The sequence below is a fragment of the Cetorhinus maximus genome, chromosome 6 (assembly GCF_964194155.1).
Source record: "Cetorhinus maximus chromosome 6, sCetMax3.hap1.1, whole genome shotgun sequence".
In the NCBI taxonomy this organism is placed as follows: Eukaryota; Metazoa; Chordata; class Chondrichthyes; order Lamniformes; family Cetorhinidae; genus Cetorhinus; species Cetorhinus maximus.
The window spans coordinates 2,095,113-2,110,835 of NC_135884.1; the positions used below are offsets into that span (position 1 = coordinate 2,095,113).

A 15,723-nucleotide genomic window follows, 5' to 3' on the forward strand; every position below is an offset into this window, starting at 1 on the left:
GCAGGGGGCTCATAAAATCTAGCGGACGGCCTTCCTGTCGCATACCGGCAACCCCAACTTGTATGAAATTGTGCAGGGGCGGGGGAGGCATCAAGCTACCTGTTTGCCTATTGAGGCCCTTAAGTGGCGAATTATTGGCCACTTTGGGGCCATACCATGCCCCTGCTGCTATTTTATCCACAGCAAGTGGGAAACTTTAGCTGTGTGAGCTGCTGTCAGGCAAAGGGAGTGGGGTAACCTCCTTTGCGGGTTCCCTGCGCCCATCAAAGACACTGCCCTCCAGGTCACACTTCTCCCTTTACCCCTCACCCCCTGACCTCTCAAACTCACCCCCTCATCCCCCATTGCCGGGGCTAACCAGTCTGTCCCCAGTGAAATCCCACCTGCTTGCCTTGGTGTCGGGCTGCATCAATAATCTTCATTGGGGGCTGCCTGTAGTTCCAGCCTTGACCACCGCTCCTGCCTGCTGCCGCTGGGACTACAGAGCTGCAGGCCACCCGACTATCCGGCAGCTCTCTGAGGCGGGACTTCCTTTCTCTGAGGGGCAGGAATTCCACCTCCAGCCTATTAACAACCATTTGGCCATTAAATGATGGTCGAGCAGCCGTTCTTCCTGTGGATGGGCTCCCCACCGACATTTTGGCTGGGAGTGGGCTGGGTGGAGGGGATGGCAGAGATCAGTGCACTCCATAAAATCCAGCCTTTGGAGAAAGGCAGGGAGGGAAAGAGAAATGTGATCACTTAGACAAAGTGTGAGCAAAAGAAGAAATGATAGAAAGCAAAATGAGATGGAGGGAGACAGAATGAGATATGTGGATTATGAGATGGAACAGATAGGAAAAGATGATGGGGAGAGAGAGAAGGTAAAAAAGGAGGAAGGGCAGAAAAATAACTGGAATATTCTGTGCGTAAAGTGTTACTTTCTGTAAATTGTTGACTCTGTATCACGCCTTCATGAAGGAGTTTCATTGTCCACAAATCTAGTGGTGCAGATCAATCAGCAGTTAATAACCCCTTCTGCCTAGGGTCATCTTGTAAAACTTTACAGTAAGGAGCATGGTCAATGTATCTGCTTGCCTTTATTGACCATCTCCTGTCTGCTTCACCAACTATCACCAAAGCTTCTTCGAAAGCGTAGCACTGCAGAACCCAGCACTCAGAACATGTTCCACAGGGTACCTACCTGTGTATCCTCGATCACAGTTACACACCACTTGTCTCATTCTCGCATCCTGATAGCACGAGGTGGCAAAATGCCGGCCACTGCTGGGTCCTCCGGGGCATGGGCAAGGGCGGCACTGCCCCCCAGAACCAAGTACAGAGTTTCCATAGTAACCGGCAGCACATCTGTTTGACAAGAAGGGGTGTAGAGAAATAACAAATTTACAATACTTTTCCAATATTACTGACAAAGCAGGTTTGTCTAAGTTGCAGCCTGTGGTCGCAGCCCCTCTACGCAGCCCCCGAACAATTGTTGAAAATTCTGGTAAGAGGGGTCAGTGAGTTTGAAGATTTCTGCTTGGGACTGCTCCTCCAATCACAGTCTGTTTCTCTCCTGCGTTTGCTGCTGATAGACTGTGATTGGAGGAGCAACGAATACTGGCAACTGCAAGTTTGTAAAGATAAAGAAACTCTAGAGCGTACAAGGCTTCTGCTCACCATGCCTTCCCGTGGCTCCAGCTGCTTTCCTGTAGCTCCCGGTGCTCTGGCCCGGCTGCGCTCCCCCGGCTGTTCCCTGGTTCTCCCTGTGCTCCCCCAGCTGTTCCCCGGTTCTACCCCCCATTCCCCAGGCTGTTCCCTGGCTCTCCCCCGACCCCGCTCCCCCGGTTCTCCCCCCGCTGTTCCCCGATGCTCCCTTGGCCGCTCCCCCTGCTCTTGGCCCTCCCCTCCGCAGGCACCCGCATTTGGGCGCCACTAGGCCTCAGACCCTCAGGTTTCTCTTCTGCTTTCATCATACCTACCGCCCCTCCAGGCAGCCCCCCAGCCGATTTAGTGAGGGTGAGTGTGTGTGAGGGTGGCTGAATGAGTGAGTGCGAGGGTGGCGGAGTGCGAGGGTGGCAAAGTGTGAGGTTGTGGGAGACTGGGGGCTGGGTGAGGGAGGCTGGGTGAGTGTGTGAAAGTGGCTGAGGGAGGGAGGGTGAGTGTGTGTGGGGCGTGTGTGAGAGAGAGAGGGGGTCACAATAACATAGGTAAGACTAGGAAAGAGGACCTGTTTGGGGATTATCAGGAACGAGGAACTAAATTAAAGAACAGGTCCTCAAGGGTTATAATCTCTGGATTACTACCCGAGCCACGTGCAAATTGGCATAGGGACGCGAGAATAAGGGAAGTAAACACGTGGCTAAAGGAATAGTGCGGGAAAGAGGGGTTCCATTTCGTGGGGCACTGGCATCAGTATTGGAACAGGAGGGATCTGTACCGTTGGGATGGTCTCCACCTGAACCGATCTGGAAGCAATGTTCTAGCGAAAAGGGTAAATAGGGTGGTCAACAGGACTTTAAACTAAAAAGTGGGGCGGGGAGGGAAGGGTAAAACTCCAAGAAGTATGACTAATGGGAAACAAAGCAGCAGGTTAGCGTGTGGGTGAGGGGGTGGATTCAACTTCATGGAAAATTATGAAAAAACTGAAAAGAAAGGAGAGCCCAGGAGAGGCTATTAAAGTCCCCAGAACACAAGGAATGTTTAATGTTGTGTCAAACCTTATCTTTCTGAAATCTGCTCATTGGCCTCTGGAGTGTGAGAAAAATTGAAATGTACCCCCCCACCCCACCATGCTAAAAGGTTGGAGAAGCCTGTGATAGAGGAAGGATTAGGTTAATGAATAGGATGAGAAGGGACCCCTAGACCCAGTAGTATCCCTCATCCCAAAGATAGATATTTTAAAAAAATTAATGGAAGCTCTAATTCCAAAATGAGAAAGCTTAATTACAGGGTTTTTACGCTGCTGTATGAGAAGTAAAATTTTAAAAACTGTAACTCTTTATTTTTCCTTGTTTCACTTGACAGTGCACAGTATAAAAAGTCTGGAACAAAGACTTTTCCATATTACACAAGGATCTTCTAAAGGTGGTTGTGGTATTTCATCAGTTTGTTCATGGGAGCCAAGGCTCAGAATGAGCAGGACTACGTGGTAAAGACGCAAAAGTGGGACTAGCTGAGTTGCCCTTGCAGAGGGCTGACACAGACACGACAGGTCTCCTTCTGTGCCTTTGCCGTTCTGTGATTCTACCTCTATGAAATCTCCCCTTACCCTTCTTTGCTCTTAGGAGAGTAACCCCAGTTTTTCTAGCGTTTTCACATAACTGAAGTCCTGCACCACTGATGCTCTCCAGGCATTAGTAACTTTTCTAATCTGCAGTGCCCAGAATTAGACACAATACTCCATCTGGGGCCCAGGCAGTGATTTATGAAGCTTTAACATAAATTCCTCACTATTTTCCTCTGCACGTGTATTTAGAAAGTTAAGGATCTTGGTATGTTTTTTCAAACCTTCGCAACTTGTCCAACCATTTTCAAAGGTTTGTACACATACACCCACCCGTGTCTGTTCCAACTCCCCTTTAAAATTGTAATATATAATTTCTATTGCCTCTCCTCATTCTTCCTCCCTAAATGCATCACTTCATACTTCTCTGCATTAAATTGCATCTGACATAGAAACAGAAAATAGGAGCAGGAGTAGGCCATTCGGCCCTTTGAGCCTGCTCCGCCATTCATTATGATCATGGCTGATCATCCAACTCAATAGCCTGCTCCCGCTTTCTCCCCATATCCTTTGATCGCTTTCGCTCCAAGAGCTATATCTAACTCCTTCTTGAAAATATACAATGTTTTGGCCTCAACTACTTTCTGTGGTAGCGAATTCCACAGGCTCACCACTTTCTGGGTGAAGAAATTTCTCCTCATCTCAGTCCTAAATGGTCTACCCCGTATCCTCAGACATGACCCCTGGTTCTGGACTCCCCCACCATCGGGAACATCCTTCCTGCATCTACCCTGTCTAGTCCTGTTAGAATTCTATAGGTTTCTATGAGATCCCCCCTCATTCTTCTGAACTCCAGCGAATATAATCCTAATCGACTCAATCTCTCCTCATATGTCAGTCCCGCCATCCCAGGAATCAGTCGGGTAAACCTTTGCTGCACTCCCTTTATAGCAAGTACATCCTTCCTCAGATAAGGAAACCAAAACTGCACACAATATTCCAGGTGTCATGTGTCTACCCATTTCATCAATCTGTCCTGAGGCTCGCTACTATTGTTCTCACTTGTGTTTTTACACAAAAGATTACTCAGAACATGGACTGATTTATCAAGAGCATGAAGGCAGAGATTTAACATTTTTTAAAAAGGAATTGGTAAGGATTTGAAACAAAAGAACAGAGGAATATGCAAAGAAATGGGATTAAGGTAGATAATTCCAATCAAAGAGCTGGTGCCAGCACAGATTTAATGGTCTCCTTCTGGGCTGCAAAGTTCAATCTTATTCTTTACTCTTTCATGGGATGTGGGCATCACTGGCAGGGCCAGCATTTGTTGCCCATCCCTAATTTCCCTTGAACTGAGTGGCTTGCTCAACTATTTCAGAGGGCAGTAGAGTCACATGTAGGCCAGATCAGGTAAGGGCAGCAGATTTCCCTCCCTAAAGGCATCAGTGAACCAGATGGGTTTTTACAACAATCGATGATAGTTGCTAATACTAAGACTAGCTTTCAATTCCAGATTTATTTATCAATTGAATTATATTCCACCAGTAGCCATGCTGGGATATGATCCCAGAGCATTAACCTGGGCCTCTGGTTACTAGTCCAGTGATATCACCACTAGGCCACCACCTCCCCATGCTGCAGTAATACTCTGCTATGATGCTGCTCAACATTTATCAATCCGTCATTAGGACGAGTGACTGACTAAAGGAGAAAGACAAGAATGGGTTAGTCTATAAAACCCGAGGTTGTTGATGTCCCAGATTTTAGAAACAAAGCCAGAACTAAAAGGTGTGAGATAAACAGCAATTCTGAAAAAACAGAATGAGAGAAAGGAAACAAAACGCATACATGGGCACAAAAAGTAGACACAAAGGGGTCGATTTTAACTCACAGCAAAATTCTAGCATGAATACTTTGCCACAGGGAGTAATTGAGACAGAGACCAGCGCAACTTTTAAGGGAAAATTATGGATAAATATTTGAAACAGAGGGAGAAGCAAAGCTCTGGGGAGAGAGCAGGGCAGTGGATTAGTTTGGGATTGATTCAGGGCTATGGGGAGAGAGTGGATCAGTGGGATTAGTTTCGGGATTGATGCAGGGCTACAGGGAGAGAGCGGGACAGTGGGATTAGTTTGGGGATTGATACAGGGCTACAGGGAGAGAACAGGACAGTAGGATTAGTTTGTGATTGATACAGAGCTATGGGGAGAGCGCGGGATTAGTTTGGGATTGATACAGGGCTATGGGGAGAGAGCGGGACAGTGGGATTAGTTTGGGGATTGATACCGGGCTATGGGGAGAGAGTGGGTCAGTGGGATTAGTTTGGGGATTGATGCAGGGCTACAGGGAGAGAGCGGGACAATGGGATTAGTTTGGGGTTTGATACAGGGCTACAGGGAGAGAGCAGGACAGTGGGGTTAGTTTGGGATTGATATGGGGCTGTGGGGAGAGTGTGGGATCAGTTTGGGATTGATACAGAGCTATGGGGAGAGCACGGGATTAGTTTGGGATTGATACAGGGCTATGTGGAGAGAGTGGGACAGTGGGATTAGTTTGGGGATTGATACAGGGCTATGAGGAGAGAGTGGGGCAGTGGGATTAGTTTGGGATTGATACAGGGCTATGGGGAGAGAGTGGGGCAGTGGGATTAGTTTGGGGATTGATACAGGGCTACAGGGAGAGAGCAGGACAGTGGGATTAGTTTGCGATTGATACAGAGCTGTGGGGAGAGAGTGGGGCAGTGGGATTAGTTTGGGGATTGATACAGGGCTATGGGGAGAGAGTGGGGCAGTGGGATTAGTTTGGGGATTGATACAGGGCTACAGGGAGAGAGCAGGACAGTGGGATTAGTTTGGGATTGATACAGAGCTATGGGGAGAGAGCAGGACAGTGGGATTAGTTTGGAGATTGATACAGGGCTATGGGGCGAGAGTGGGGCAGTGGGATTAGTTTGGGGATTGATACAGGGCTACAGGGAGAGAGCAGGACAGTGGGATTAGTTTGGGATTGATACAGGGCTATGGGGAGAGAGTGGGGCAGTGGGATTAGTTTGGGGATTGATACAGGGCTACAGGGAGAGAGCAGGACAGTGGGATTAGTTTGGGATTGATACAGAGCTATGGGGAGAGAGCAGGACAGTGGGATTAGTTTGGGGATCGATACAGGGCCATGGGGAGAGAGTGGGACAGTGAGATTAGTTTGGGATTGATGCAGGGTTATGGGGAGAGTGTGGGATTGGTACAAGGCTATGGGGAGAGTTGGGAAATGGGATTAGTTTGGGATTGGTCAGAGATATGACAAGAGAGTGGGATAGTGGGATTAGTTTGGAATTCATACACAGCCATGGGGAGAGCACAGAAGAATGGAATTAGTTTAGGATTTAGTTTACAAAGTGCTGGCATGGCCACAATGGGCTAAATGGCCTTTTCCCATGATGACCCATCCTATGTCCTCAGTACCCACACTGTATGAAGCATATGTATTCCAAGGAAATGTGTTAGTTTGATTGGGATCTTACCGCTCACAGCTTTGCCCCACAGTGTTACTGCGGCAGTTGAGGCAAGCTCCAGTCTGCTGGTCGCACTCCTCCGCATGCCCATTGCACCGACAAGGCTGGCAGTTTGGGAAGCCCCAGTGGCCGGGTTGGCACTGACTACACTGCCTACCAAATGCTCCCGCACGGCACTGGCACTGCCCACTGATTTGGTCACAGATCATGTTGAACGATCCCTCCTGGTTACAGCTACAGGCTGTGGGCAGAGAGAAAAAGAGAGTTGTCTATCGAAACACAGAGTCATAGAGGTCTCCAATACAGTAAAAGGCCCTTCGGCCCAACAAGTCTGCGCTGGTCAAACAAGTACCGAACTATTCTAATCACATTTTCCAGCACTAGGCCCATAGCCTCGTATGCCATGGCATTGCAAGTGCATATCCAAATACATCTTAAATGTTATGAGGGTATCTGCCTCTACCACCCTATCAGGCAGTGAGGTCCAGATTCCCACCACCCTCTGGATGAAAAAATTCTTCCTCACATCCCCTCTAAGCCTCCTGCCCCTTACCTTAAATCTATGCCCCCTGGTTATTGATCCCTCCATCAAAGGAAAAAGTTCCTTCCTGTCTACCCTATCTATGCCCCACATAATTTTATACACCTCAATCATGTCCTGCCTCAATTTCCTCTGCTCCAGGGAAAATAATCCCAGACTATCCAACCTCTCTTCATAACTAAAACTCTCCAGCCCAGGCAACATCCTAGCAAATCTCTCTCTAGTGCAATCACACCCTTCCTATAATGTGGATTCCAGAACTGCACGCAATGCTCTAGCTGTGATCTCACCAGTGTTATATACAGTTCCAGCATAACCTCCCTGATCTTATATTCAATGCCTCGGCTAATAAAGGCAAATATCCCATATGCCTTCTTAACCACCTTATCTACCTGTCTCGCTACCTTAAGAGACTGGTGAACATGCACACCAAGGTCCCTCTGATCCTCGGTACTTCCCAGGGTCCTACCATTCATCGTATATTCATGTGCCTTGTTTGTCCTGCCAAGTGCATCACCTCACACTTATCTAGATTAAATTCACTGATCAGCCAACCTGACTAGCCCGTCTATATCCTCCTGTAATCTAAGGCTATCCTCCTCACTATTTACCGCCCCACCAACTTTCGTGTCATCCGCGAACTTACTGATCAACCCTCCTACATTCAAGTCTAAATTGTTTATATATACCACAAACAGCAAGGGACCCAACACCGATCCCTGTGGAACCCAGCTGGACACCGGCATCCAGTCACAAAAACACCTCTCGACCATCACCCTCTGATTCCTGCCACTCAGCCAATTCTGGATCCAATTTGCCAAAATGCCTTGGATCCCATGGGCTCTTACCTTCGTTATCAGTCTCCTACGCAGGACCTTATCAAAAGCCATTTTGACGTCCAAGTAGACTATGTCAAATGCATTGCCCTCATCTAAACACCTGGTCACCTCTTCGAAAAATTCAATCAAATTGGTCAGACATGACCTCCCCTTAACAAAATCATGCTGACTGTCCTTGATTAATCCCTGTCTCTCCAAGTGTAGATTAATTCTGTCCCTCAGAATTGCTTCTAATAATTTCCCCACCACTGAGGTTAGACTGACTGGCCTGTAGTTCCCTGGTTTACCTCTTCCTCCCTTCTTGAATAACGGTACCACATTGGCTGTCCTCCAGTCCTCTGGCACCTCTCCTGTGGCCAGAGAGGTATTGAAAATTATTGCCTCACTCAACAGCCTGGGATACATTTCATCCGGGCCTGGAAATTTATCTACTTTTAAGCCTACCAGACCACTTAGAACCTCCTCCCTTTCTATGCTAATTTCTTCAATTATATCACAGTCCTTCTGCCTGATTTCCATACCCACGTTTTCCCCCTCACTTGTGAACACCGACACAAAGTTTTCATTTAGAACCCTACCTACGTCTTCCAGCTCCACATACAAATTACCACTACGGTCCTTAATGGGCCCTACTCTTTCCCTAGTTATCCTCTTACTCTGAATGTACTTGTAAAATAACTTTGGATTTTCCTTTATTTTACCTGCCAATGTTTTTTCATGCCCCCTTTTTGCTCTCCTAATTTCCTTTTTAAGAACACCCCTACACATTCTAGGGCTTCCGCTGTTTTGAGCCCTCGCTATCTGCCATAAGCCTCCCTTTTTCTCTTTATCCAATCCTGTATACCCCTCGACATCCAGGGTTCCCTGGATTTGTTGGTCCCACCCTTTGTCTTTACTGGAATATGTTGGCCCTGTACTCTCCCTATTTCTTTCTTGAATGAGTCCCACTGCTGTGACGCAGATTTACCTAAAAGTAGCTGCTCCCAGTCCACTCTGGCCAAATCATATCTGATTTTATTAAAATCAGCCTTCTCCCAATTTAGAACTCTGATTTCTGGCCCTTGTCTTTACTGGAATATGTTGGCCCTGTACTCTCCCTATTTTCTTCTTGAATGAGTCCCACTGCTGTGACGCAGATTTACCTAAAAGTAGCTGCTCCCAGTCCACTCTGGCCAAATCATATCTGATTTTATTAAAATCGGCCTTCTCCCAATTTAGAACTCTGATTTCTGGCCCATCCTTGTTCTTTTCCATAACCTTGAATCTAAAGGAGTTATGATCACTATCTGCAAAATGCTCCTCCACTGATACCTCTACCACTTGCCTGGCTTCATTCCCTAAAATTAAGTCCAGGACCGCCCCCTCTCTTATAGGACCTTCTACGTACTGCTTAAAAAGCTCTCCTGGATGCATTTTAAGAATTCCGCTCCCTCTAAACCTACCACACTATGACTAACCCAGTTAATGTTGGGGAAGTTGAAATCCCCCACTATTACTACCCTATTATTTTTACACTTCTCTGAAATTTGCCGACATATCTGCTCTTCTATTTCTCTCTGACTGTTTGGGGGCCTATAGTACACTCCCAGCAATGTGATTGCTCCTTTTTTGTTTTTAAATTCTACCCATATGGCTTCATTTGAGGAGCCTTCTAAGATGTCATCTCTCCTTACTGCTGTATTTGATTCCTTGATCAATATTGTGATACCCCCTCCTCTTTTACCTCCTTCCCTGTCTTGCCTGAAGACCCTATGTCCTGGAATATTGAGCTGCCAATCCTGCCCCTCTCTCAACCATGTCTCTGTGACAGCAATGACGTCATACTTCCATGTGTTAATTTGTGCCTTTAACTCATCTGCCTTATTCGTCAGACTCCTTGCATTAAAATAAATACCATCCAACCTTGCCAAGCTCCCTTGTGTCTTAACTGGCCTACAATTTCCATGCCTTCCAGACTCACTTGCTCTCTCTTCTAATTTTGAGTCTCTCAGAGTCTCACAACAGGCAGATTATCTTGAATCTTACAGTATAGAAAGAAGCCAGTTGGCCCATTGTACCTGCACTAGCTTTTTGTTACATTCTCCCTACTCCTTCCCCATAGCTTTCAAATATTTATCCAATTCCCACTTAAAAATTAGTGTTGAATCTGCTTCCACCACCCTTTCAGGCAACAACTCAGTGTGTTTATAAATGTATTCTTTTAGTCAATTAACTTAAATCTGTTTCTTCTGATTAGTGACCTGCCTGCCAGTGGAACCAGTTTATATTTATTTACACTATGTAAACAGGAGCATACAAGGACATGAGTACACAGAACATGAGCACAGAGGGACAGGAGGAGACCATTCAGCCCCTTGGTCCTGTTTCACAATTCAACTGGATCATGGCTGATCTGTGCCTCAGCTCCACTTTCCCGGAATAGTCCATGTTGCCGTTAGCCAACACAAATCTATTGATATTAGCATCCTGGTCATTAGCAAAGATCACAACAGTTTTAAATATGGATTGTTGCTGCTAACACGGAATGACAAAGAGAGTTTTTTTCTCCCGATCCCTTACCCTTGCAGCCCATTGGGCTGAAGCCGTATGTTCCAGGAGCACATTGTTGACAACGCCGGCCGATCACCCTGGGTTTGCACTGACACTGCCCACCATTAGACTCACACTCCAAACTCAGCGAGCCTTGAGGGTCGCATTGACAGGCTGAAAGCACACAAAGCAATGAGGACATTCACTCCCTGTACCTAGTTCTCAACCTATTCATCATCATTAGTAAATCATAAAATATTACAGCACAGAAGGAGGCCATTCGGCCCATTGTATCTATGCCGGCTCTTTGAGAGAGCTATTCAATTAGTCCAACACCCCTGCTCTGGCCCTGCAAATTTTACCTTTTCAAATGTTTAACTATTTCTTTTTGGAAAGTTACTGTTTAATCTGCTTTCACCACCTTTTCAGGCAGCATCTTTTAATCATAACTCACTTTGTATTGTGGGGTTATAATCTAACAGCTACTGCCATCCATCCACTCATAGCCAAATCAAAAAAAAACCTTACTGATAACCATCAATCATTTCTTGCATCAAAAAACTTCCCAGCTTTCTCTCTAATTTGTTGAGAATATCTATCTCCTTCAGGATCAATCCCCATTATCTGTGGGAGGTAATTGAATCTGACCTAGTTACCCCGCTCGCCATTTAAAAACATTCATATTCTCAGGTTATGGGAGTTAATGGCAAAGCCAGCACTTATTGCCCATACCTAACTGTCCTTTGAGAAGGTTATGATGAACCACCTTCTTGAATTGCTACAGTTCATTTGATGTAAGACCACCAACAATTCTGTTAATTTGGGAGCTCTACAGTGAAGGAATGGTGACGTAGTTCCAAATAAGGGTGGTGTGTGTGACTTGGAGGAGAGCTTGCAGGTAATCGTGTTCCCATGCATCTGCTTCCCTTGTTGTTCTAGGTGGTAGAGGTTGCGGGTTTGGAAGGTGCTGTCGAAGGAGGCCTGGCAAGCTGCTGCAATGTGTCTTGTAGATGGTACACACTGCAGCCACAGTGTGCCAGTGGTGGAGGGAGTGGATGTTTAATACACATTTGATTACAGTCCGTAAGTTTATTGTAACAACACAAATGAATCATGGCTTCCTACTCACGCAGTGCCCCATTGTGGATTATTGCTGACATGCTGCTGATCAGCTTGGCACAGACATCAGTCATTGTTGGCATGACAACTGGTATGCTGTTATCATGGCAGCGATAACGCTCAAAGGTCTCCTTCCTCCTGATAGAGGCAGCATCTCCAGCAATGAACATCTCCATGGAGGAATAGCGAGGAACCAACACAATCTACAAACAGAAATTAAACTATCGGAAGTGCTCATTGCTCTGCGATCTGTGATCAATGTAACTGGGATTTATGCAGACAGCTTCCGATCTACTGGCAATATTCTACAACAGCAAAAAACGCTCAGTGTTTGATCTTTTCAACCTTTCATCAAAGAATATACGAGATGCCAATTTCTCAATGACCATTATCTCAGCACCATGGTTTGGAGGTGGCCATGTTTAGTCCTTAGACCCCAGTCCCTGATTGGACAGGCGGGTCCCAAGTAAGGATTTACGTTTAGCTTGCAAAGCCAGTTCTGGGCCATACAGGTACGTCCCAAGTCAGTGTTTAAGAAGTCATTTATCATGAAATGCCAAAGGCCAACTGACCTTTTGCTGCACACTTTACACGGACATGCCTCACATGCATACAGAGAAAGACACACACACATACACCTCTCTCTCTCTCTTCATTTCCATTACTTACAGAGTCCACAAGAATATGGGCATTAGGAATCCTTTCCCGTGAAATATAACGTTTGAATTCAAGCCGGATTGTGTAACTGACTGAACGTTCAAGGCAGACTGGCTGAGGGAGGATCACATACCTGAAAGATGAGAATAAACTAATTATTGTGGCAGCAACTTGTCAACTGAGAGCTGTGTTAATGTGGGTTCCTCAGTCTGGGAGCTGTGTTAATGTGGATTCCTCAGGCTGGGAGCTGTGTTAATGTAGGTTCCTCAGGCTTGGAGCTGTGTTCATGTGGGTTCCTCAGGCTGGGAGCTGTGTTAATGTGGGTTCTTCAAGCTTGGAGCTGTGTTAATGAGGGTTCTTCAGTCTGGGAGCTGTGTTAATGTGGGTTCCTCAGTCTGGGAGCTGTGTTAATGTGGGTTCCTCAGTCTAGGAGCTGTGTTAATGTGGGTTCCTCAGTCTGGGAGCTGTGTTAATGTGGGTTCCTCAGTCTGGGAGCTGTGTTAATGAGGGTTCTTCAGTCTGGGAGCTGTGTTAATGTGGGTTCCTCAGTCTGGGAGCTGTGTTAATATGGGTTTCTCAGTCTGGGAGCTGTGTTAATGTGGATTCCTCAGTCTGGGAGCTGTGTTAATATGGGTTTCTCAGTCTGGGAGCTGTGTTAATGTGGATTCCTCAGGCTTGGAGCTGTGTTAATGTGGGTTCCTCAGTTTGGGAGCTGTCTTAATGTGGGTTCCTCAGTCTGGGAGCTGTGTTAATGTGGGTTCCTCAGTTTGGGAGCTGTGTTAATGTGGATTCCTCAGGCTAGGAGCTGTGTTAATGTGGGTTCCTCAGTTTGGGAGCTGTGTTAATGTGGGTTCCTCAGTTTGGGAGCTGTGTTAATGTAGGTTCCTCAGTCTGGGAGCTGTGTTAATGTGGATTCCTCAGGCTTGGAGCTGTGTTAATGTGGGTTCCTCAGTCTGGGAGCTGTGTTAATGTGGATTCCTCAGGCTAGGAGCTGTGTTAATGTGGGTTCCTCAGTCTGGGAGCTGTGTTAATGTGGGTTCCTCAGTCTGGGAGCTGTGTTAATGTGAGTTCATAAGCAATGTTGTAGTAAAAGATCCACTGGTAAATTGTGATCAAAATACCATTAAACTCAATGTTAAGTTGAAAAGTGACATTCCAATCGCAAACAAGAATCTTAAACTTAAACAAAGCCAATTACATCAGCATGAGAGGGGAACTGGCTAAGATTAATTAGCTAAATAGACTAAAAGGTATGGAGGTAAATAAACAGTAGGAAACATTGGAAGAAACAATTCAAAATCTTGAACAAAAATACATTCCAATTGTAAAACAGTGAGAAGGACCCATCTGTGTCTCACTCAGGAAGTTAAAGATAGTGTTAGGTTAAAAGAAGAGGCTTAAAATATTGCAATAAACAGCAGCAAGTCTGAGGATTGAGAGTGTTTTAGAAACAAAAAGCCACCAAAAAGTTGTTAAAAAGGTAAAAAATAGAATATGAGAGAAAACTAGCCAGAAATATAAAAACTGATTATAATAATATAAGAAAACAAAAGAGTAGCTAAAGTAAACATTGGTCCCTTAGAAGCAGAGACAGGAGAAATTATCATGGGGAACAAGGAAATAGGGGAGGCATTGAACAAATATTTAGTGACTGTCTTCACAATCGAAGACACAAGTTTCATACCAGCAATAGATAACAACCTAGGGGCTATAAAGAGTGAGGAAATTAATATCAGCAGAAAGAAATATTGGAGAAACTTAAGGGACAAAAATCTGACAAATCCCTGGGACCTGATGGCCTGCACCCTTGGGTTCTGAAAGAGATAGCCATAGAGACACTGGATGTGCTGGCTATGATTTGCCAAAATTCCTTAGATTCGGGAACAGTCCCATCAGATTGGGAGCTAACAAATGTTACATCGCTTTTCAAGAAAGGAGGGAGAGAGAAAGCAGTGAACTACAGGCCAGTTAGCCTAACATCAGTTGCTGGGAAAATGCTGGAACCTATTATTAAGAAAGTCTTAACAATGCAATTAGAAAAGCATAGTATGATTAGAACAAGTCAACATGGTTTTACTGAAGGGAAATCCTGGTTTGACAAACTTATTCGAGTTTTTTTGAGGATGTAACTAGTAGCATAGATAAAGGGGAACCAGTAGATGTCGTATACCTGGATTTCCAAAAGGCATTCAATCAGGTGCCACACAAAAGGTTAATTGGCAAAATAAAGGCTCATGGAGTTGGAAGTAATATTTTTGCATGGATAGAGGATTGGTTAAATTAAAAGCAAAATACTGCAGATGCTGGTAATCTGAAATAAAAACAGAAAATACTGGAAAAACTCAGCAGGTCTGGCAGCATCTGTGGAGAGAGAAACAGAGTTAAAGTTTCGAGCGGACCATTAACTCTGTTCCTCTCTCCACAGATGCTGTCAGATCTGCTGAGCTTTTCCAGCATTTTCTGTTTTTATTTTATATTAGAGGATTGGTAAATGGATAGAAAGCAGAGAGTATGCATAAACGGGCCATTTTCAAGTTGGCAGGCAGTGATTGGTGGAGTGCCGCAAGGATCAGTGCTGGGGCCTCAGTTATTTACAATCTATATTAATGACTTAGATAAACAGACAAAGTATAATGTATCAAAGATTGCTGATGATCAAGCTAAGTGGAAAGATAAGCTGTGGGGAGGACACACAGGGGCTGCAAAGAGATATAGACAGGTTAGGTGAGTGGGCAACAAGATGGCAGAAGGAGTATAATGTGGGGAAGTGTGATGTTATTCACTTTGGTCAGAAGCATAAAAAAGCAGGTGAGAAACTTGTAAGTCTTGATGCTCACAGAGACCTGGGTGTGCTTGTACAAGGAACACAGAGGGCAGGATTTTCCCATCGGGGAGCAGGGCCCACTCACCGACACGTAAAATGACGCGTGGTGATGTCAGGCGTAACTCCCGACATCACCGCACTCCATTTAAATTTTCTGGTAGGCAGGGGCGCAGCAAAATCAGCTGCACTCCTGCCGACCTGTCAATGGCCAATTGAGGCCATTGACAGAGTCATTTAGCTCATTAATGGACCTGCCTGTCCAATCTTAATGTTGTCGGGCAGGCCAGGAGCCCCGGCGGGAATTAGAAAAAGCATGAAATCTCATCCACGGGCGGGATGAGGTTTCACGTAGGTTTTAAAAAATTTTAATAAAGTTTTTGTTAAAATTATGGACACGTCCCAACTCATGTGACAGTGTCACATTAGGGGACATGTCAGGGATTTTCTTTTCTCTATTTTTAATTTCTTCACAGAACAGCCGATCTCCCTGAGGCAGCA

At 45.6% G+C, this 15,723-nt stretch overlaps 1 protein-coding gene across 2 annotated transcripts in view; it reads right to left on the reverse strand.

The window, feature by feature from the left end:
* The window catches only part of lamb2 (laminin, beta 2 (laminin S)), a 193,053-nt gene that overhangs the window by 55,607 nt on the left and 121,723 nt on the right, over positions 1–15,723 (reverse strand). For both annotated transcript variants that reach the window (XM_078543047.1, XM_078543046.1), the window contains exons 16-20: positions 12,414–12,534; positions 11,755–11,947; positions 10,656–10,799; positions 6,726–6,957; positions 1,184–1,347 (exon numbers count right to left, since the gene is read on the reverse strand). In XM_078543047.1, the coding sequence (XP_078399173.1) occupies positions 1,184–1,347; positions 6,726–6,957; positions 10,656–10,799; positions 11,755–11,947; positions 12,414–12,534 (854 nt within the window). The remainder of the gene's footprint in view (positions 1–1,183; positions 1,348–6,725; positions 6,958–10,655; positions 10,800–11,754; positions 11,948–12,413; positions 12,535–15,723) is intronic.